Source organism: Fusarium vanettenii (assembly GCF_000151355.1).
Source record: "Fusarium vanettenii 77-13-4 unplaced genomic scaffold NECHAsca_86_unmapped, whole genome shotgun sequence".
Taxonomy (NCBI): Eukaryota; Fungi; Ascomycota; class Sordariomycetes; order Hypocreales; family Nectriaceae; genus Fusarium; species Fusarium vanettenii.
In genome coordinates this window covers 1-20,565 of record NW_003315803.1, presented here as the reverse complement: position 1 = coordinate 20,565, position 20,565 = coordinate 1, and the positions used below count along the sequence as shown (strand labels likewise).

At 42.8% G+C, this 20,565-nt stretch overlaps 7 protein-coding genes across 7 annotated transcripts; 2 read left to right on the top strand and 5 right to left on the bottom strand.

The window, feature by feature from the left end:
• Positions 1-147: 147 nt before the first annotated feature.
• Positions 148-2,051, top strand: NECHADRAFT_55811 (uncharacterized protein; the record flags this gene model as incomplete). Its single annotated transcript, XM_003039614.1, has 5 exons — positions 148-364; positions 507-645; positions 700-916; positions 971-1,285; positions 1,338-2,051. 5 exons carry the CDS (start codon positions 148-150, stop codon positions 2,049-2,051), a joined length of 1,602 nt encoding a protein of 533 aa, XP_003039660.1.
• A 197-nt stretch (positions 2,052-2,248) lies between these two features.
• Positions 2,249-3,324, bottom strand: NECHADRAFT_55821 (uncharacterized protein; the record flags this gene model as incomplete). The annotated part of the gene is made up of 4 exons (XM_003039606.1): positions 2,249-2,405; positions 2,489-2,651; positions 2,709-2,931; positions 3,013-3,324. 4 exons carry the CDS (start codon positions 3,322-3,324, stop codon positions 2,249-2,251), a joined length of 855 nt encoding a protein of 284 aa, XP_003039652.1.
• A 718-nt stretch (positions 3,325-4,042) lies between these two features.
• On the bottom strand, positions 4,043-5,941 carry NECHADRAFT_55833 (uncharacterized protein; the record flags this gene model as incomplete). The annotated part of the gene is made up of 5 exons (XM_003039605.1): positions 4,043-4,813; positions 4,866-5,162; positions 5,213-5,429; positions 5,568-5,721; positions 5,782-5,941. The coding sequence occupies 5 exons, from the start codon at positions 5,939-5,941 to the stop codon at positions 4,043-4,045; spliced, it is 1,599 nt and encodes a 532-aa protein (XP_003039651.1).
• A 531-nt stretch (positions 5,942-6,472) lies between these two features.
• Positions 6,473-7,399, bottom strand: NECHADRAFT_55847 (uncharacterized protein; the record flags this gene model as incomplete). Its single annotated transcript, XM_003039604.1, has 1 exon — positions 6,473-7,399. One exon carries the CDS (start codon positions 7,397-7,399, stop codon positions 6,473-6,475), a length of 927 nt encoding a protein of 308 aa, XP_003039650.1.
• Positions 7,400-8,018: 619 nt separating this feature from the next.
• Positions 8,019-9,230, bottom strand: NECHADRAFT_55822 (uncharacterized protein; the record flags this gene model as incomplete). The annotated part of the gene is made up of 4 exons (XM_003039603.1): positions 8,019-8,317; positions 8,377-8,502; positions 8,556-8,918; positions 8,972-9,230. 4 exons carry the CDS (start codon positions 9,228-9,230, stop codon positions 8,019-8,021), a joined length of 1,047 nt encoding a protein of 348 aa, XP_003039649.1.
• Positions 9,231-9,925: 695 nt separating this feature from the next.
• On the top strand, positions 9,926-11,719 carry NECHADRAFT_55819 (uncharacterized protein; the record flags this gene model as incomplete). Its single annotated transcript, XM_003039613.1, has 6 exons — positions 9,926-9,997; positions 10,051-10,144; positions 10,200-10,477; positions 10,530-10,866; positions 10,922-11,025; positions 11,081-11,719. The coding sequence occupies 6 exons, from the start codon at positions 9,926-9,928 to the stop codon at positions 11,717-11,719; spliced, it is 1,524 nt and encodes a 507-aa protein (XP_003039659.1).
• Positions 11,720-13,980: 2,261 nt separating this feature from the next.
• NECHADRAFT_55831 (uncharacterized protein) lies at positions 13,981-14,817 on the bottom strand (the record flags this gene model as incomplete). The annotated part of the gene is made up of 1 exon (XM_003039602.1): positions 13,981-14,817. A coding segment is annotated over one exon (837 nt), but the record flags the coding sequence as incomplete, so codon positions are not given.
• Positions 14,818-20,565: the final 5,748 nt, after the last annotated feature.

The window sequence follows — 20,565 nt, the reverse complement described above, 5'->3', positions numbered from 1 at the left end:
TTGAGACGGGGTTGCCTCGCTGACTGTACGACCAAGCCCTCTGAAACAAAGCCGCTATTTAACTGGTGACTGAGCTGCAGTCCCCACTCATGAAAAAAATCTCCTGCGTGAATTTGGGATACACTATGGTCTACGCAGCAGCACACCATGGCAAGCAGAGCATCAGATAATGCAGTTGTCCCTAATCAAGGAGTCCCAAAGCCATTGTCCTGCCTTGAATGCAAGCAGAGCAAACGGAAATGCGACAAAAGCTTGCCGCAATGTCTTCGTTGTGCAGAGAAAGGAAAAGCATGCATATATCCCAGTGCACGACAGACGAACACGGTCAAAGGAAAACAGGTCCGTGACCTGGAGGCCATTCTAGGTCCGTTCATTTGCATTCTCCACCACTATTTGCGGTTGGGTTTTTTAATTTCGGTAACTCTAACATGGTAGCCCAGAGCGAGTCGAACATCAGATTGGCAGTCTCGGCGCCGGAGAATCTATGCATTCACATTCGGAGCGAGCTGCCCCCGAGCTTCAAAGTCGTCAAGAAGCGGATTCCACCGACAGTTTGAACAACCATCTACTCCCGGCGTTGCCATTTCTTTCAAGCGATATATCTCAGCCATTTCCACCCGTCGATCCCCATCTGCGGGAAGAGCTGTAAGAACCAATGTTTCGAAGAGTCTTGATTCCCGCTGAAGAATGGCATGTTAGAACCACCATATATTTTGACAAGCTATATCATGCGGCGCCGATGATCCATCGACAACGCTACATGGCCTCACTAGACCACCCTCTTTCGGACCAACCTCCCTATTGTCTTCAGCTGATGATTATGGCTTCCGCGGCATATATCACAGACGACTATACGTCAATGGCTCTCACACTGTATCAGCGCGCGAAGGATCTAGCCGAGGAGGACGAGACACACGTGAGTTATAAACAAACTCTGCAACAACAACACTCAGTTACTCATGTCTCTTAGAAACAAGAACATAACTTTGTGACATTGGCACATACTCAGTGTTGGCTACTTATTTCTAATTTTGAAGCTCGACTTGCCATGTTCTCGCAAGCGTCTATCAGTTTGGGCAAGACCATTCGGACTGCACAGATGCTTAACCTACACCGACTTGATCGGAATGAGCCGGCCTCTGACAGCCGTTCACCCTCCTCCCCTGGGTCCACCAAAGACTGGTCTGAATTAGAAGAATGCCGTAGGACATTCTGGGTAGCCTTTACATCGGACCGCCTAGTCTTTTCAACTTCTGGACTACCCGTCTTGATTCACGAGCGAGACGTAAGTGGCGAACTGTGAGATGGGCTTATAGCCAATAGCTTATGCAGCACAGATACAAACTCTGCTTCCAGCTTCTGAAGATGCTTTCACGAGTGGTATCAAGGAGGAAACAAAGGCTTTCCAGGACGCATTAAGTCAACCTGGGCCAGGATGCTCGCCACTTGCATTCCGCTCTCTAGCTGCGCACTTGTTTTATCTATCCTTGAAGACAATGCCTTCAGACCACGGTGAGGGTGATGTGGAGGAGAATCAAGACAGTTGGTTAAGCCAATACGATGAGATTGATAACCGCGTGGCTCTGTTGTTAACGCAACTGCCAGAACACCTACGACTGCCACGGGCCTCGCGTTGTCAACAAGCCGTATTTGTCAACATTCTCATCCACGAGGCTACCATCTGCCTGCACAAATCCGTACTGAAAAGGGCGCAGGACACTCGGGGTTTTATTCCAGAGCCTGTTATACGCCAGAGTCAGAACCGAATAATGACGGCGGCAGAAGAAATTCTATCTATTTTCCGTCTACGGCTCGATCTCAAAATTGCTTTGCGAAATCCCATCATCAACTTTGCGGCTTACACAGCGGCCCTCGTCTTCCTAGAACGAGCCGCAGACGAACAGAGCACAGAAAGCCGACGCAACGTCAACTTTTTTATCAATGTTCTGGACGGTATCAGCCATACGCATCCAGCAGCTAGAGAACTGGCAGCTCAGCTGGCGGCAAATGCGAGAGCAGCGGGCATTGAAAGAAGCATGGGGGTGAACTAGGTACCAAATAGGTATATATACACAGATGTGGTGTATTAAAATCACACTCAACCGTTATTGTAGTCTACAGTGGCGTCGGCCTCATCCTCATCGTCCTCCAGAAGTCGGGTCAACTTTCTCATTTGACGTTTTCGCGTCCCACTAGACTATTTGAAATACCTGGAACATGATCTGGGCCGCCATTGACAGCCACGTTGTTACTGAGCGAGTGAGAAGTAGGCTTGAGGAAGCTCATCCAAACCGCGCTTCTTCAAGAATTCCTCCCATGTCTCCGGTTTAACCTCAGGATATCGTTCATTATCAGTAACGGGACCGACAAAAGTCTGACCATTGAGCCAATAATACATGAAAAACCTACAAGAGTTAGTCTCGGGCTCTAGGTCGAATGGGAAGTTTCTGTAGATTGCCAACGCGACATTAACAGATTTGACACTTACAAAAACATGTAGCTGAACACGCCGCTAGGATTCTTGGCCCGTAGAGCGTTCATCTGGGTCTTCAAGTCATCGAGGCTCCCTAGGCGCTCGAGCTTAGGCTGGATGCCATACACTTCCTGGAACGTTGCAGCGATCTCTTTGATCGACTTGCGGTCACCAAGATCTAAGAATGACTCGTTAACAACCACAAAGCCTACCACTATCCCGCTTGGGGTCTCACATTTCTTAATACCAATCGCCGACGTGTCTGCTATAACCGCAGCAGTGAACTCGGCCGCGTTGTCATACGACGTGGCCTCCCAGGGCTCGTCACCCTCACCCCAATATCGCAGCGTCTTGGCTTCGGGATCCCAGACCTGAAACAAAGGACTAAAGATGGGATCCATGAAGCCACCGATGAGGACATGTACGCCCTTGACGGTTTTCTTCGTCTCAAGATAAGCCTTGACATGTATCATTGGGTCCTTGGGAAAGAGTTCACCGAGGCTGAGCTTGGTATAGTCCAGAGCCCAATCGCTGGCCACGTAGCGAGGGACACCAGCTTCCTCGCAAGCATCGATAAGCTTCTTCTGGCCATCTACCATGAGGTCATCGGTACCCAAATAGGCACAAACGACAACATCGCAGCCAGTAACAAACGGCTTGATGGCTGTGTCGTCAAATGCTTCGCCTTTGAACAGTTTGAGGCGAGGCGATTCAGCAAGAGCGGGGACCACCTTGGAGGGATCACGAGCATAGCCGCGGAGGTGGATGCCAGGGCTCTGGAGGAGCTTTGAGGCGAGCAGGCGGCCGAACTTGCCCGTGATACCAGCGAGGCCAACGGTAAGGGATGGCATGATGAGAGGCGTGATATAGAAAGAGTAACACGTTGCTTGAATCGACGTTCTGTTGATGTTTAGAATTGCAACAAAGCAGTGGGCTTGATCGCTCTTATATGTTCTCCAGGTCCTTACACCGCCTCATACTACTCGTAGTCCTGCCTCTATACATGTTCTTACGAGCGGGCATTGTCGGACGCCGAACGATTACTAAGGTACCTTGGTAGGTGTGAAGCATTCCGCGACACGTACCCCGGTTTGTCAGGTTCGGACATTCTTTCGCGCTGAAAGTATTCCGATCAAAATGAGTCGCGCCACTCGGCTTTTACGAGAGCGAGGTTTGTTGATCGGCGATTCTGTCCTTCTCACCGATTCCGACGGACCGAAAGCCAATCGGGTCCCTTAACCATTGCATTATCATCCATGTTTGCTTATCACTTGTTTGAGGCGACTCTAAAACCCAGCCAGCCAAGGCACAGCAAGTACAGACAGCATTCCTTGAAACAAACATCGCAACAGTCGCGGGAGGAAACATGATCACAACAGCTAGGGAATGTGAGAGGCATTGATTCATGTCCGTCTGGTTCTTTAATACAGAGGCCAAAGTGCCAATAAAAATTGATCCATTAAAATTAATCTGAGTGGAATAGTCGAAATGCTATGTTGGCAGTGATGATTCCCACATCCGTTAAAAATAAGCTGCTTGACTCAACTTGTGGGATCTGCACACTCAATGTTAGCGCTTGGAAACTTCGTCGAGGTGCTCAAATGATGGAATACTCACCAGGTCCGGTGGTACTTCTATGCCCACGTAGTACATATCTCTAGCAACTTGGTTTGCCAATGACTTGGCCACGGCATTATCTTGGCTGATTGTAACCAACACAGAGAGTAGAAACTGGGCCGTGTCCTCACTTTGCTGCTTCTGTCTTTCCAAGTAGTCTTCAATGAAAACTAGGATGGCTAGATAAACCGCAAAGTTGAGGATCGGATTAATAAAAGTCATCCTGCAGTCCGGTGCCATGCGGAGGATATGTGCGATCTCTTCCGCCGAGTTGAGGAGTCGTCCATGACTTTGGCGAGCTTGTTGTCTCACCCATTGATCCTCCCCAGCGCTGTTATCCGAGTAGCGGATGTTCCATAGCCCTCCGCGATGAAGGCTGATGATGGCGGCATGTATATGGGTGTTGATCATAACCGCGTCTGGATTGCTGGGGAAGTTCGATAGACGAGCAGTATCGGGCAGATTCATCAACAATAAAGAGAGATCGTTATCAAGCCGACGGTGCTGATTCCAGAACTCATCCTGTTCGACTTCCAAACAACTGCTTGGGCTAATTGGAGATGTATGCTCCAACGTGTGCTGAAAGAAAAGTGCTGCAATGACTCTAATAGTGAGAATGGACTGTCCCACTGATCTCAGACTTAGGGCAGATTCTAGAGTCTCGGTGAGCTCTCTACGTCCCTCTGCGAATGCCTCTTCTGTGGTCGGAAGCAATGTCGAAGTCTGGATATTGTTAGTTTCGGACAGATTATATCACACCAAGATCAACTCTCACCTCTCGCTCATCAATGCACAAGGGCAAACCCGTTGTGCCGCAAACCAGGCGGTCCGCTATAAAGAGAACCCACCAAGTGCGACGTCTCTCTTCCAATTCAATCCAATCCTCAGCAGAGGCGACTGCAGAATCTTCACTCTGTTTGTCGAGCCGATGGAGGTGAAGCAGCTGCGCAGTACGGATGCCTCGACATAAACTGTTTACTGCTTGAGAAAACATCATTTGCTGTGCTTCAAAGTTGGCCACTAAAGCCCAGTATTGAATGTGAGATAATGTGATGGAGTCTTGTCCTTCGCCCTATGTCAAGTCAGCATGGAAGTGGCTCGCCTCGCACCCGTCATTAACACCTTTGAGTCGGTTGATCTGGCTTGAGCCTTGGCACACTGATAAAAGGTTTTTGCCACGACCTGATTGTTCCGTGAAACACTTGCCCCTAAAGCCATTATGATATATATCAGGCATTTTGGGGTCTGACGAGTTGCCTGCTGAGATAGTGATTCCATGAAGCGCGCCTTGTGAATCATTGGGGCGGCCCACCCCATATTGTCAAAGTATGTCTCAATTCTACCGTGTTCAATTAGCAAACATCGGGCACCTTGGCATTGATCACCCTACAATTCAAGCGAGGAGCCATGATATGAGTCGTGGCCGAGACTTGACCCCAAGCTCAAACTGTCTTCATCGAATAACGTCAAGTTCAACGTAGCCGGTTGTGATCCATGAGAAGTCTGGTCATCCTCTATGGGTATTTCGAGCGAGTTGCTTGTTTCTCGAGCAATTGGTTGGTCAACTGTATCTTCTTCTGATGCTTGTTGTTGATTCGCTTGGAAGGCCGCAAGTTGATGCTCGAGTTGAACTAAATCGCAGCTAGGATTAAAATCTGGAACGACATTAAAGTGAGAGGTGAGAGGTGTACCTAGCTTCGTCTCGAGCTCACGGATCTTCCTTGGTCTGCCGGTTATTGTCTTCCTCGAGCCGGGAAAAACACAGTCTTCGCCTGATTGTGTACAACGGCTACAAGATGGCAAAAGGCGGTCGCATTTCAACTTTTTGCTTCTGCAGGTCAAGCACGACATGCGCGTTTGCTGTTGGCTCATGGTGGAGAGGATAATCGGCGTTGCTGTCTTGTCCGTAGACCCACAGTGATCGTGGCCACCTTCAGTGGCAGCGGACTGTGAGGCTTATGGCCACTACGGTTTTAAAAACTAGAAAGTGTCTATTATGACTAATCGTTTGAGAGCTAACAGTAAATCGGTGTCCGATAAATGCCGACAACATTACTAAGTTTTTACTACTTACTAGCTTATGTAGGCTAAGGCCCAGGCGGGCCGAAGACTCACAACACGAGACGGTTCACAGACCGTCAGTCTGGTCGTAATTCCAAGACCCCAAGTTCCCTTCCCTAAGTAAGCATAACGTCTTCAATTTATCCAAAGAGGCCATGTCTTAAAGATTGCTTTAACTTGAACTTCTTTCTGAAACAGCGTCAAAGCATCAACTTGAATTTCACATGTGTATAAGTAGAGTACCTAAGACATCGAAAACTACTCGGTATAAAGAAAGCAATAATATCAGTCCCCCTCCGCCCAGCTGCCACCCGATAGCATCTACTTTGCCTTGACAAATGCACTATTCTTCAACCATGTCTCCATCTTGGTCACATGAGGGTGGACCTTCTCAATCCCGTCCAAATCTGCAGCGTACCCTTCATCCCTGAACCAATCTACCATGAGTCCCATTTCTGCAACACCATGCTTCAACGCTTTACCAAGGAGACTAAAAGTAGTGCCAGCTGGCTCCCCTGTCACTTTCTTGAACGTATCGCTCAACTGAGAGAAGGTCAAGACATCTCCCGCGAGACCAACAGCCCTTTTGTTCCAAGTCTTGGGATCATGAAAAGCCTCGGCTCCAAAGAAACCAATATCCTTGGTAGCAATCCATTGGAGTGGCTTATCCTTGATTGTATCGCGCAGCATTGTCATGAAAACCTTGCCTGGGAAGCCGGGAACAAGGTTATCCATGAAGATAACCGGTCGCAAGATTGTCCACCCCATAGTCTTTCCGGCAGTCGTATCGCGCAGATAGTGTTCAATCTCGTGCTTCGTTTTGAAGTGCGGCACGGGTGTAGGGTTATCCCACGACCGCTCGTTGCCCCCGCGCTCAACGCTGCTGTACACGAAGTGCTGCACATCAGCCTTGATTGATTCGTCAATCATGGCTTTGCCCTGCTTGATCTCGCCTTCAAGCGTAACGCCTTTGCCCATGGAGGCCTGTACAGAGTACACACCCCAGAGTGGTACAGTTCCAGCGACTTGTTTCGCAGACTCAAAGAGTCTGGGTGTCGAATCGAGGTCGCCCTCGACTAGACGAATCGACGATGGCGATTTGGCGGCGAGGCGTTGGGCGCTGGGAGACTTGGCATTACGAGTGACGGCAAGTAGGAGGAAATCGGATGGCTTCCTGCTAAGGAGAGCGTCGATGACGGCACCACCTTGGTTACCGGTCGCGCCCGTAACCAAGATTGCTCGAGACATGTTGGTGAAACGATGAACCGGGAGGGACGAAGAAGAGAATCGGATGCAATGACAGTGCTTGAGAGAAAGATAGGTGAGTGTTCCTGCTAAGAAGTCTCAGAGTTCAAGCGGCCGATGTCTTGCTTAAAACTTTTGAAAAGCAAGGCGCGCCGGAAAAACAAAGTTGTCTGGCCAGCGGGAAAGACCTGTTCGCGCTCGGAGTTGTCCGATTCTAAGATTGAATAATCAAAATGTCTCCTGCGGCAAATGTCGGACGCCGAGATTGTTAGCGTCCAGGGACGATGCTTAACTTCACGCGATTACCGATGGCAAAGCTGTGAAATAGTGCCACACATCATTTATTAGTAATAATGTTGAAGCTCATCTGATATGGCGAGACTTCTAACAAGAACTCGACGACTTCTCGAGAGTGGTAAAAAATAAAAAATAAGCAATATAAATGCTATGAGGGCACGCAGAATAAATTAAATTTTTATCGACATCAATTCTATTGCAGCGCCTCATATCACTTGCCAGGACCTTTTTTATTTTTATTCTTTCCTGTAAATAGCATGACTCAATTACTAACCATCATCTTGTGAAATACCTCAGTGCCTTCAACAGGCATAGACTGACCCGTCTAAGTCAAGTCCTGGCTGTTCAGTCTAACGCTGTCCTCTAGAGAGGTGAATGACGACTTGCCCAGCCTTTCTAACAGCTGAATAGATCGCGATCGTGGCTTCTCAACATCTGATAGGTCCCGGCCAGACTGGAAATCCTTGATGAAGGTCTTGTTCGGGTTCTGGCGTCGTAGGATAGCAAGAATTGTATCAAAGTTCCATGGCTTTGCCCAAGCAAATAATCTTTCACCCTCGACATCAGAGAATGTTGCTCCTGCAACGTGAAGCCTCGCGGTGTCCTGTACATCAACAAAGTACTCTTCACAAGACTGTTAGTGATGTTTGCTCTGGAATCAAATAAACTCGGCATTGACATACGAGGGGGAATATTCTTCAGCCGTTCTAGATCGGTCCCGTTCCAGAGACTCTGGATGAAAGAAGACGTCGACGGGTGTCCTTGGTTCGCAGGGTCAAGACTTTTACCGAAATTCGTGCTAGGAAGCACTGCAGCAAGTCAGCCCGAGTATCTGTACGGTGATAGACAACACAGCCCATACCTGTATTCACGACCAAATCCGAACGACGGGACTGATCCTTGTAATAGAAACCCCACACAGCTCGTTCTGCCTCTGTTTTGCTGCTTGCATAGGCCACGTACCAGTGCGCCGGTGAGGATGAACCCTGTGCCGCTGCCACAGCCTCATCGTTCCAGGTGTTCTCCGTCACCACGATACCTTCCACCTCAGGCCGAGGAAAAACTGCTGCAACTGAGGAGCTGGTGAGGACGAAGCGTTTCACGCTCGGCTGCTTGTTAGCTGCTTTCAAGGCATTCATGGCGCCAACAACCGCATTGGTGATCAAGCTCTCAGTGCTGGTGCCCCAGTCCAGGGGTGAGGCGACATGTACAACCGCGGCAACCCCTTTGTAAGTATTAGCATGGTTGAACTGTGTAATTTGAGGTGAACCAGCTTACCTTTTACAGCCTCTTCGAATGCCTCTGTCAAAGCCAGGTCGATAACGGGAAATAGCGTAAACTTGTCTTGGCCATACTGCTTGACGAAGAGGTCTTGGACCCAGGCGCTTTTGGACACATCGCGCACTGTTCCACGAACATTGTAGCCCCGTTCAAGGAATTCATTGGCAACGTGAGACCCAATCAGACCGTTGACGCCCGTCACCAGAACGGTTGAGCCTGTTGGAATAGCAGAATATTCATTAGGAAGAGGTAACATGATGGGCGATGAGATTCGGTATGAGCCGCTGTGAGTTTTACCTGGTTGTAATGTGATGCAAGACGGAAGGTTAGCTAAGGGATAAAACTGAATGATTTCATCAAGCGGCTTCAGCTTGATGGCTAGTGCGATAAACGAACGATGGAGATACTGCGACCCGGTATCCGACAAGGGCCGAAAAGAGATTGATTGTTCCGGAATTAATAAGATAAGGTCACCAGAATGCCGAGAAGATGATAAGGGCAAGTCAAATTGCAAAAGAGTTAGAATGCATAGATGTCCGATGCTTACAGATCATAATCAGTCGGTGTCCGATCCAGTCCATTCCTGCGCCGACGGTCTTTTACGTACCGATGACCGGGGGGAAAACGACTACGAAAGGAGCAGGAGCAGTTTTGTCTTTCCATAAAACTACCTGTTGCCCTCTCCGATTACATCCAATCTTTTCCCAAGTAATTACAGCCTCTCCTTTCCCTTAAGCCAAGGTGTTCAGTCATTAATACCATTTCTTTCCTCGAATCTGTCTTACTCTCTTTTATTCTCTCCTCAATCAGGACCTTTGTTTGCTCGAGATGAGCGACGTACCCGAGAAGACGCCGGAAACGGACCCAAGTGCCGCAACCGAGACTTCGACAGATAATGAAACTCAAGGACCAAGCCACACCATGGACGACGAAGCAGTGGCTGTCTATCCCATGGGGATCAAGCTCGCGCTCATAACAATCAGTCTCATGTTGGCCGTTCTTTGTGTTGCTTTGGATAACACTGTGAGTTATCTTTGTCCCATTGCTCTCCTCCCCTATTGATTAGAATATCCCAGATCATTGCTGTGGCAATTCCGCACATCACAGACCAGTTCCACAACCTCAACGATGTAGGGTGGTATGCTTCAGCCTATCTACTCACGACGTGCGGTAAGTGCACACCACAAAGGATTTACCGAGCGGGAATACTCATATCATGGCCTAGCCCTGCAACTTCTTTTCGGCAAGCTTTACGCCCTCTTCAGTGTCAAGATCGTTTTTCTCTCTGCGCTGTTTGTGTTCGAGCTTGGTTCTCTGATTTGCGGTATTGCACCAACGTCGACTGCGCTCATCATCGGTAGAGCAATCGCAGGCTTGGGCAGTGCTGGCATTTTTACCGGTGCTCTCGTCACGATTGCTCACACAGTTGCGCGGGAAAAGAGACCCATCTTCTTCGGCCTCTTGGGCGGCATGTATGGTATAGCTTCCGTCGCTGGACCTTTGGTAAGTTTGTGGCCTCAATTGCCGCAACCGACGAACCTGACTTTTTGAACAGATGGGCGGCGCTTTTACGGACCATGCATCATGGAGATGGTGTTTTTATATCAACTTGCCTCTGGGTGGCGTGACAGCGGCTGTCATCCTACTCATCTTGAAGCTACCCGCCAAGCCGGCTTCAAAGCGAGCATCGTTTCTCCAAGTTCTCAAAGGTTTGGATCCCATTGGAACTGCTGTTTTCATACCGAGCATCATTTGCCTCCTCCTCGCTCTTCAGTGGGGAGGGGTCAAGTACCAGTGGTCGAATGCACGAATCATTGTCCTGTTCGTCCTGTTCGGCGCCTTGCTTGTTGGATTCGTTGCTGTTCAACTGATTATGAAGGATGACGCAACTGGTAAGTCGAGAAGATTCCTCCTCCTCATCTCCACAATGCTAATGCAGAAGTTTAGTTCCGCCACGCATCGCTGGCAATAGAACTATTGCCTCAGCTGCCCTATTCGGGTTCTGTATCGGTGGCTCATTCTTCATTCTGACATACTACATTCCAATCTGGGTAAGGATTCGCGTATAGTGTGCCCGGGGCTATCCTAGATGCTAACACTGCACAGTTCCAAGTCATCAAGAACACATCTGCGGTTCGATCCGGCATATACTCACTACCTATGATCCTCGCAAATGTGGTAGGAATTGTCGGCGCTGGCTCTTTGACTACCAAATTTGGCCACTACGCACCATTCTTCATTGCTAGTGCTGTCATCATGTCTATTGGAGCTGGACTGATCACCACCTTCACTGTGCACACTGCACAAGCCAAATGGGTCGGTTACCTATTCATTTATGGCTTCGGTGTCGGCCTTGGCTTTCAGCAAGGTGGAGTAGCCGCACAGGCCGTTCTCCCTTTAAAAGACGTGTCTATTGGCACTGCCATGGTCATGTTTGTGCAGATGCTAGGTGGAGCCCTGTTTGTTTCTGTGGCTCAGAACCTGTTTACCAACCAACTTGTCAATAACTTGATGGCTCTGGATATCCCTGATCTGCATCCTGAGGCTATTGTACACGCGGGAGCAACTAGTCTGAGGTCTATGATAGATCCTGAGGCTTTACCCGAGGTTCTAACCGCGTACAATATGGCTCTTGTCAAAACTTTCCAGCTTGCTCTTATTATGAGCTGTCTTAGTATCTTGGGTGCTCTGGGTATTGAGTGGAAGAGCGTCAAGGGGAAAGAACTAGCTCCTGGCGGCGCTTAATACTTTAGTGGTAATCAGTAGTGCATTTCGGGTCAGGGTAAGCCTCTATGTGCAATGGTGGCCGCGGGTCTTAGTGAAGTTGTTCTCGATTTGAAAAGTCACCTTTGTGGTTTACTGGACCTGACCTATACTATTAAATAGCCTTTTCTTTAAGCTATATAGAAATAGATTCTTTTACTAATTTATACTAAAGCTTGCTTATACTAGGCTACGAAAGGTTAGCTAATAGGGGGGTTATAACTATCCCCTAAGTTAGCAAGGAGTGTATTCTATCTAGTTAATAATATTATCCTAGACCGCGGGGGCCATAACAGCACGAACAAAAGCATGGAATCTAAGGGTGGTTTTTCGGGAAAACGCCAGGGAATTGTATAGCAGTCCAGGTTGGCACGGACGAATGGTACAGTAGTAGGCTAATCCGAGCATGAAACGCACTCCTATAGTTACTACTCTTTATTAGATAACTAAAATCCGCTGACGCTTCTTATAACCAAGGAACTTTCCAAAGGGTGCCCAATGACTCTTACTAACTTGAATCTCCACGTACATACGTCCAAGCCCGCATCGAACATAGCTCGTGGGCCTTCGGCCAGAGCGAGTAAGAATGAGGTAAGTATAAATATCCTCATCAATGCCAAAATCCGTGTCTCTGTGGTATGCCGTGTATTTAAACAACGGTAGACAATACATTGTCTTCTCTGTATCTAGTGGATCATCCAGAAAAAGTTCCATGTCGAGCCCTTTGCCATTCAGAGTTGGTTTCATTTTAGGCCTGACTCTTATCTTATATACTAGGCCTTCGATGGAGAGGCATCCAGCAGAAACTGCTCCCGTGGTATGTGACGTGGCAAGCGTCACTTGCATGTCTGTCATATTGGCTTGATGAGGCCATGTAGGATCCAAGGAGATAAAGGAATACTGTCCTCCTGGGCTCTCCTTTGGGTTAAAACTGACTGGGCTGTCAGTGGACGCCCAGGACCACGAAGGTGCTCGATACTCAACCGGTCGAGTCGCACAAGGTTCACATCGCCAAGCCAAATGCACCACGGAGTTCTCCTGGTCTCTCCATATTCCTGCCATATATCTCGCCCCAGTTAGGGCTTGGAGGTACTTCGCAACCCCTGAGAGTGCTGGCAATAGATCTGAACGCTGCAAAATAAAAGTTTGAGTAACAGTAGTTTTGCCTTGGGTTTCCGCAGCGAAACCAGGAACCAAGGGAGACGTGAACTGGACGCGGCATGCGAATGCATCAGTGTGCGTCACATAATCGCGACCAAATGTAATAATGTAGGGAGTCTCTGCTGAATCAGGCTCCGTGCAGTCCCGTAGATCGAATTCATCCTTATGATCAAGGTTTGCCGAACCGTTTCCAAGAGACATAGCTTCGAATAACGCCGTGCAAATAAAGCAGCCCTCTTTGACGGCAGTAGTGAAGCTTTCGAAAGTCGAATGGGATTGTTTGGGACGATTGTTCTCAGCCAATATTCCTTCCGAACCCGCAAAGTAACCAGACTCGAGAAGCCACCATGGGGTAGAAGTACCGCATGAGTGGATGCAGTACTTGCAGGACTGGCAGAGGTGATTCGGGGTGCGGGCGGCCACATCTACCGATCGCAATCCTCCCAGTTTGAAACGAGCTTTGGGGTCGAACCTTGGTACGATGTTGCCGTTGGAGACGATCAGATAGCTTTGCATCGTCGGGGAATGAAAGGACCACATGATGTACAGTACGCGGAGAAGATGGTTTACTAATAAAATCCGGTTAGTTGAACTCTTATCTCTGAATAGTGTAAGATCTCTTGGATTTTGAATATTGGACAGTTGCTAAGGTTATTGTATCTTAATAAAGGGCCCTAGGAACTGGTCACTATTCTGGTCACTACTCTGGGTTGGGTGGCTACTTGGGTACCTATGCATCGTGTCTTACGTAATGTGGGAAGTATAAGGGAAGAAGCTAAATTAAAAAAAAATCACTACTGCAATTCGGGTCAGGGTTAGCACCGATGTGCAGCGGTGGCCGCGAGTCTGAATGAGATTTTCCTCGCTTTGAAAAAATAGCTTTAAAAAATTCCAGAAAGATCATGTAAACCCGACGGCAGCGGTTATAATATCTCATAGTATAGCGGTAACAGAAGTAAATTAAAGTAGATGTTACACAAATGTGTTCTAGTTCATAACACCCGAAGGGTAATTAACCCTTGCTGAAGACAAAGTAAAATTGTACCTGGCCCTCTAAACTTCCGCCAACATAGCTATCCCCCTTAACCGTCTAGGAACTGTTGAAGGACCTGGGCGTACTGCTTGGGAAACTGGAACAAGTGTCCGTGGCCAGAGTCAGGGTAGACGTGCAGAGTGCCGTTGGACAACTGCTGTTGCAGGATAAAGCTGTTAATGGTGGGCGCCATGATGTCGTTCTTGCCGTTGGTGACCAGAACAGGGACCTTAATATCCTTAAGCTTGCCAAAGTTGCTAGGATCGGCGGTGAAGTCTGAGATCGCCTTGAGCTGTGCCGATACGCCAGGCTCCAAGACAGATCCACTGAGCTCCTCTCCCTTGACGCGGCGATCGGTCCTTCGCTTGAACCAGGCCCGTCCCGCGGCAAGGCTGGTTTCGGTGGTTTCGAAAAACAGTGTCAACATGGCCTTTTCCGTTGGCTCACCCTCCTCAGACGCAATTGTGAAAACCTCGGGTGGTCCAGCGGTGACGTCAGGGCCGATTCCAGGCTGTGTGCCCGAGAAAACCGCCTTTTCCACGAGGTCGGGATACGTCCAGGAGAGGTATTGAGCCACGCCGCCTCCGAGGGAGAACCCGAACGCGACAACCTTGTCGAGGTCCAAAGCATTGACGAGGGCCACGGCGTTGTCACCCATCTGCTCCACGGAGGTTGAAACTTCGCCTTCGCTGTGGCCGACGCCGATATTATCGAACAGGATCACCTCTCGATACTGGGCGATGTAGTTGAACAGCAGAGGATCGGTGACATCCATAGCGGCCCGCAGATGGTTGAAGTATAGGACAGGGTTGCCACCACGCTTGCCAAATCGTCTATAGGCGAGTTTGGTACCGTTCAGGCTGACGAACTCAGTCCGGGCATTCTGTGCCAACGGGGCCGGAGGGTCAACGAGTGAAGTCAAGGAAGTCAAGTGCTTGTCATATTGCGCGCTGGGGTAACTTGTCAGCAAATTGAAGCCGATGTTGCACAGGTGCAAGTCCTACTTTAGCTTGGCCATGGTGGAAGCTGCAAGAGCTGATAGAACAGCGGCGTGAATTCTCATGTTGGTTAGTGTTGCAAAGAGTAAGATGTACAATGTTGTAGTCGATTGTTGTTGAGATTGATGAAGCATACCATACCACACGTCCAAGGCATTTTTAAGTAGGCGTGTTCGGCCGAAATCAGCCGCTGCCTGGCGGGTCTCTGATGCTATACAGCACGACTGACATGATTTGATGAGTAGTTACGGGACAATCGGCCCCACGATGCCCACCGCCGTTGTCTTCTACAGAGTAAAACACTTGTCCAGTAGTAATCCTTTGATTAGAGGGTTATTCCTTAACGTGACAGAGTGCCTCTCAAGTCGGTACATCCGGAGCCGGGGTCGGGTTCTTCTAGAATGCCCGACTGGCTAACTATTCTTAGGAAAGCTATTTAGAGTTTTAGACAAGCATACTTAAGATGGGTTACGTGCACGTTCTGACAGGGGTTAGATGGCCTCACCTCGGCTCCGAACGTATGAGATTGACAGACTGATTAGTGATCCTATTAACTTCTCGCCGAGATTAAGTCATGCCGATCCGCGGGCACTTCCACTATTAAGCATGTTATTATAGCAGTGAGTGTTTGCTAATCGCCGCGTTGCGGAGTTGCGGAGCCCTTTCATCGATCATTAATCCGAAATCCATCATCCAAGATGATTAATCGAACCGACCCTGCCACGAGACATAGCCTCGTCCATCCATTACCTAAATCCTCCGCCTGATCTTGCAGGCCGAGGACATGGACTAAGACGAGAGTTGTAGCTTAGAGTTCTGATTCCTGTCAGATAGTTTGCCTGCTTTCACAGTTGCAATAGCGATAACCTAACTCGGCAGGGGGTGGATGGTGAGCTTGTGGAATATGTCAAACACGCTCTTCCTAGTCTGTCGTCTAATTCTTGGTTTCTTCGTGCGAGTCTTCCGAGGTGATTGGTTGATTGAGGGATCAAGAAATTGACTTTCTCTGCTACTCGGTTTTACCACAAGCGTAGTGCCAAGGAACACCAGACCGTCGATGGATCATTGGTCTTTCCAAAGATATCGACCCCCATCCGTATGTTCGGATTTATTGTGTGTCAAAGTCAGGTCTCTTCCTGAAATCATATTTAACTTTTCCAACCCGTGAATAACCCCATTAATAGTCCACACAGATCAAGCTTTTTCCGATAACCTTATATCTGCCACCGATACCACGAATAATCCATCTAGAGGCCTCCGCCACCCATCCCGGTCCGAATCGTCATCCTTTCAAGCCCATAGCTTCTCTACTAAGTCTAGTAGTTCCTCTAGCTAGCCCTCTAATTATTAGAGCTAATTTAAGAAGACTCTATCTTTAAAAGAGGTATCGCTTATAGCTAGTCTTTTAGCTAGGTTCTTAAGTACTATTTATTATATATTAATATAATTAACCTTAGTTTTTTATAGATCTATATACTTAATAAGATAATTATAGAACTAAATAAGGGCGACTTAAAGTATATCTATAAGATCGCTAATTTAAATAAGTTTAGAGATAAGAAGCTTAATAAATCTAAGTTCCCTCTAGAATTATTATTTATCTTTGCGACTTAGTATTATAACTTATATCACGGCCATGACATAGTCAAAGGCGGTAATGCCAGGCAGGAAACTAACCCTATTATATTAGCTAATTATAGGGGAGGAAGATATATAAGTCAAATAAAGTTAGTTTAATTTCTCTTAACTATATAAGTTAAACGCCAATAACTTAACTTAACTTAATTATATTTAACTTAAAGACTAGATAATATATAGAATATATATATTATACTTCCTTATATAATAATTACTTTAGCTATTAATATAACTTAGTTATATTTAATACCTCGAGTATATTACTAGACATAATATTATATTACCTTTTAAGGTTATATAATATTCTCCTCTATTAATATAAACCTATATAATTAGTTTATCCCTTAAGAAATATCCTCTTATTATATATTATTAGCTTTTATTTAGAGGATTATTTATATTACCTTAAATAATATTAAATATAATAGTTACTTAGGCTATTCTTAGTAATAACTATTAATAAGTTTTACTTATTAATTATTTATTTACCCTTATTATATTAATTTAGGCTAACCTTAATAGTAATAAAAAAATAAATAATAATAATAAAGAAATTAAGTAATTTTATACCTAGGTTATTATTATAATTATTAAAATAAAAGAACTTAGAAGACTTATTAATTATATAGCTATTACTTAATAAGCTTAAAATTAATAATATTATAAGAATATCTAGAATATTAATAATATAGTAATTATTATTATAAAGGGTAAAGATATTAGAGAAATCCTAAAGCTAAAATAACTAAAGAAATTTAATAATATTATATATAAATTATTAATATTCCTTATATAATTATATATATTTATATTTTATTATTTTACTTAGTTTATTATAATATCTAATAAGGTCTAATATATTACTAGGCGTCTTATTAAGTATATTATAGCCTAGTTTAAATTTATTATAAAGGAATATCTTATTAAATTACTTAATAAATACTTACCTTAGATTATAAACCTCTATTCTAGCTTTAAAGCCTTTAAGGCTATATTATAATAAGCTTTTAGAATAATAAATAAAAAGGCCTAGGTAAAAAGGGAAATTAAGGTATTTTAATAAATTTATTTTATATTAGAATATAATATTAAATACCTCTAGCTTACCTTAAAGCTTAATTAAGACTAAGAACTCTTAATATCCTTTTTCTTTAATAGACTTAAGAAAAAAGTATAGGCTAAACTCTATAAAGAAGACTAACTTAATAACCTTATTAATTATATCGGCTAAATAATTAAGATTAATAATTAATAATTCTCTTAGAAGAAGCTCTAAAACCCCTATAATAATAAAGAAAACTATTAAAAACCTTAGTTTAATACTAACTAAGGGCAATATTAATAAAATAATATATCTTATAAAACCTATATAAGACTTATAAAACTTAGAGTAATTTAATAAAAGAAATATAATTATTATAGACTTAAATATTAATATTACTATAAGATAAATTATATTAAGAAGATCTATTATAAAAAGTAGCGCAATATTAAAGAAGGTTATTATTAATTATAATAATAATAATTCCCTAAAGGTAAAAAATAAATAAGATTTATATAAGCTAATAACAAATTATAGATAGCTCTTTAGATAACTAAGATACTTAGTATAGCCCGGACTAGGTATAATAATATTAGTCTAGAACTAGGAAAAATTATTATACCTTATAGCTAAGTATACCTTACTAAGGAATAATTTAGGTATAATAATTACCCCTAGTTAAAGCTATAATATATAATAATAAAACCCCTAAAGGTAAGATAATTTTACCTGATTAATAGATTAAAATAGTAATTATTATTAAAACTAATTAATAAGTATATTAAAGACTTAATTAATAGAATTATCGCGGTTATATAATAAAAGGAGACTATTAGGAAAGAAACTAATTAATTATTACTGCTAATCCCCTAGGAATAAGTAGACTTTAATAAAGCTACTATAAGAGGATTTAGCTATAAGGATTAGGTTATTAGTTATATATATAGTATTAATATACCTTCTATTATTTATAGAAGGGATTATTAATAAGATAATCCTATGAAATATAATAAGATACTTTGCCTATAATATTAGGTCGAAGTATCTCGAGAATATAACGCGGCATATAAATAAAAGGAACCCCTAAAGCGCCTTAATTAGCACTATAAAGACCCTAACTATACTATAGGAGTATAGGCATAATAAAAACTAGATGCTATATACGCCTAGCGATTATAATATAACCCCGAAGAAACTAAATAGGAAGAAGATTATAAAATTATTATTAAAGAAGAAATAGGCTTATATTACTAGAAAGAGGAAAAAGATAAATATATCTAGTTAATAAGGGAAAAATAAGATATTAATAATATAGATAATATCTATATATAAGCTTATTATATATAAATCGCTATAAATCCCTAATAACCTAAAGCTTAATATAACCTAAGGGATAATATATAAATAATATATATATACCCTAGATATAAAGAAATCTTATAGGTCTTATATCGAGATTATTATTATATTATATACCTAAGGGAAAAAAAGGAGAATAATTATTTTCTAATATAACTTAGAGACCTTAATATATAACCCTACTTAGCCTATAAAATATTTTAATATACCTTAGAATATTAGTATAAAGGAATTAGCGTCATATAACTATGATTTAAACCCACGAAGGAGGGATCTATTAATATAGAATAATAGCTAATTATTATTATATAGAGAATTATAATAGAGTAAGAAGATACCCTAAGTAGAGAATATAATAATATAGAAATAACCTTATATAATAATAAGATATATCCCTAATATAAGTAATAAGTCTTAGCTACTTATAATAAGATTAAATAGATAACTAAGGAGGGATTTAATTTCTTAATATATAAAGGAAATAATAATAATAAATAGTAATATAAAGATATGCGATTATACTTATAAAAGAATTAAGGATTAATTAATTAGTTATTATAAGATTATATTAATTATATTCGACGCGGTAACCTCGATAAGGTTTACCTTAAATCGCTAAAAGAACCCTATTAAGGAGGCAAAAGCGTAGATAATATAGCTATAGAAGCTAGCTATTAGAAATAATAAAATAGCTTATAAGATAATTATAACTATAAAGCCTATATAGATAGTAAGTATAAGTATAATTATTTTAGCTATATTATAATAATATTAAAAAACTAAATACCTTATCTAATATAGGGTAATAGATAGATAAATATAAGGATAAATTACCCTAAAAGGCCCTTTACTTTATAGATAAAAGATATAAGTAATAATACCTAGAATTAAAAGTATAAGTTAAGGGATAATAATTAAATACTTTAGTAAATAATAGAGCTAAATAGAATTACTTTAACTTAATAATAGTAAATAAGCTTAAGCTACTATAGAGGTATAAATATAAGCCCTATATAATATATAACCTTAAAGAAATACCTTTTAATTATAATAATAGAGTTATTAATTATAAGATTAATTACCTTAAGGTTTTTATTAAAAGAAAAAACTAAGGAATCTTATTTAATATTATATTAAATTAGAGCTATGATTTTATATTTAAGTACTTATAATTATAATACTTTAATTTATATTTTAATTAAAGAATTAATTAGATATTTTCTTATAATACTAAGATATCCTTTATATTAAATAATAACTTAGATTAGAGATTTTAAATTTTTACTAATAATAAAAAAATTAGGAAAAAATAAATATAAAATATCTCTTTACCTATAGGGATAAAATATAAATATTATAATAAATAGAAATAATAATAATAAAGAATAATTATATAAATTATATAATAATTTTATATATTTAAGAAAGATCTTAAGAAATTAAAGAAAAAAAACCTAGAAAAGGAATAACTTAAGAATATATTATAAAAGTATTAAATCTATAAATAACTCTTCGCGGAAAAACTTAAAATAAATCTATTAAAATATATATCTTATAACCTTAAGATTAAATTTATTAATAAGAAATAACCTAGCTT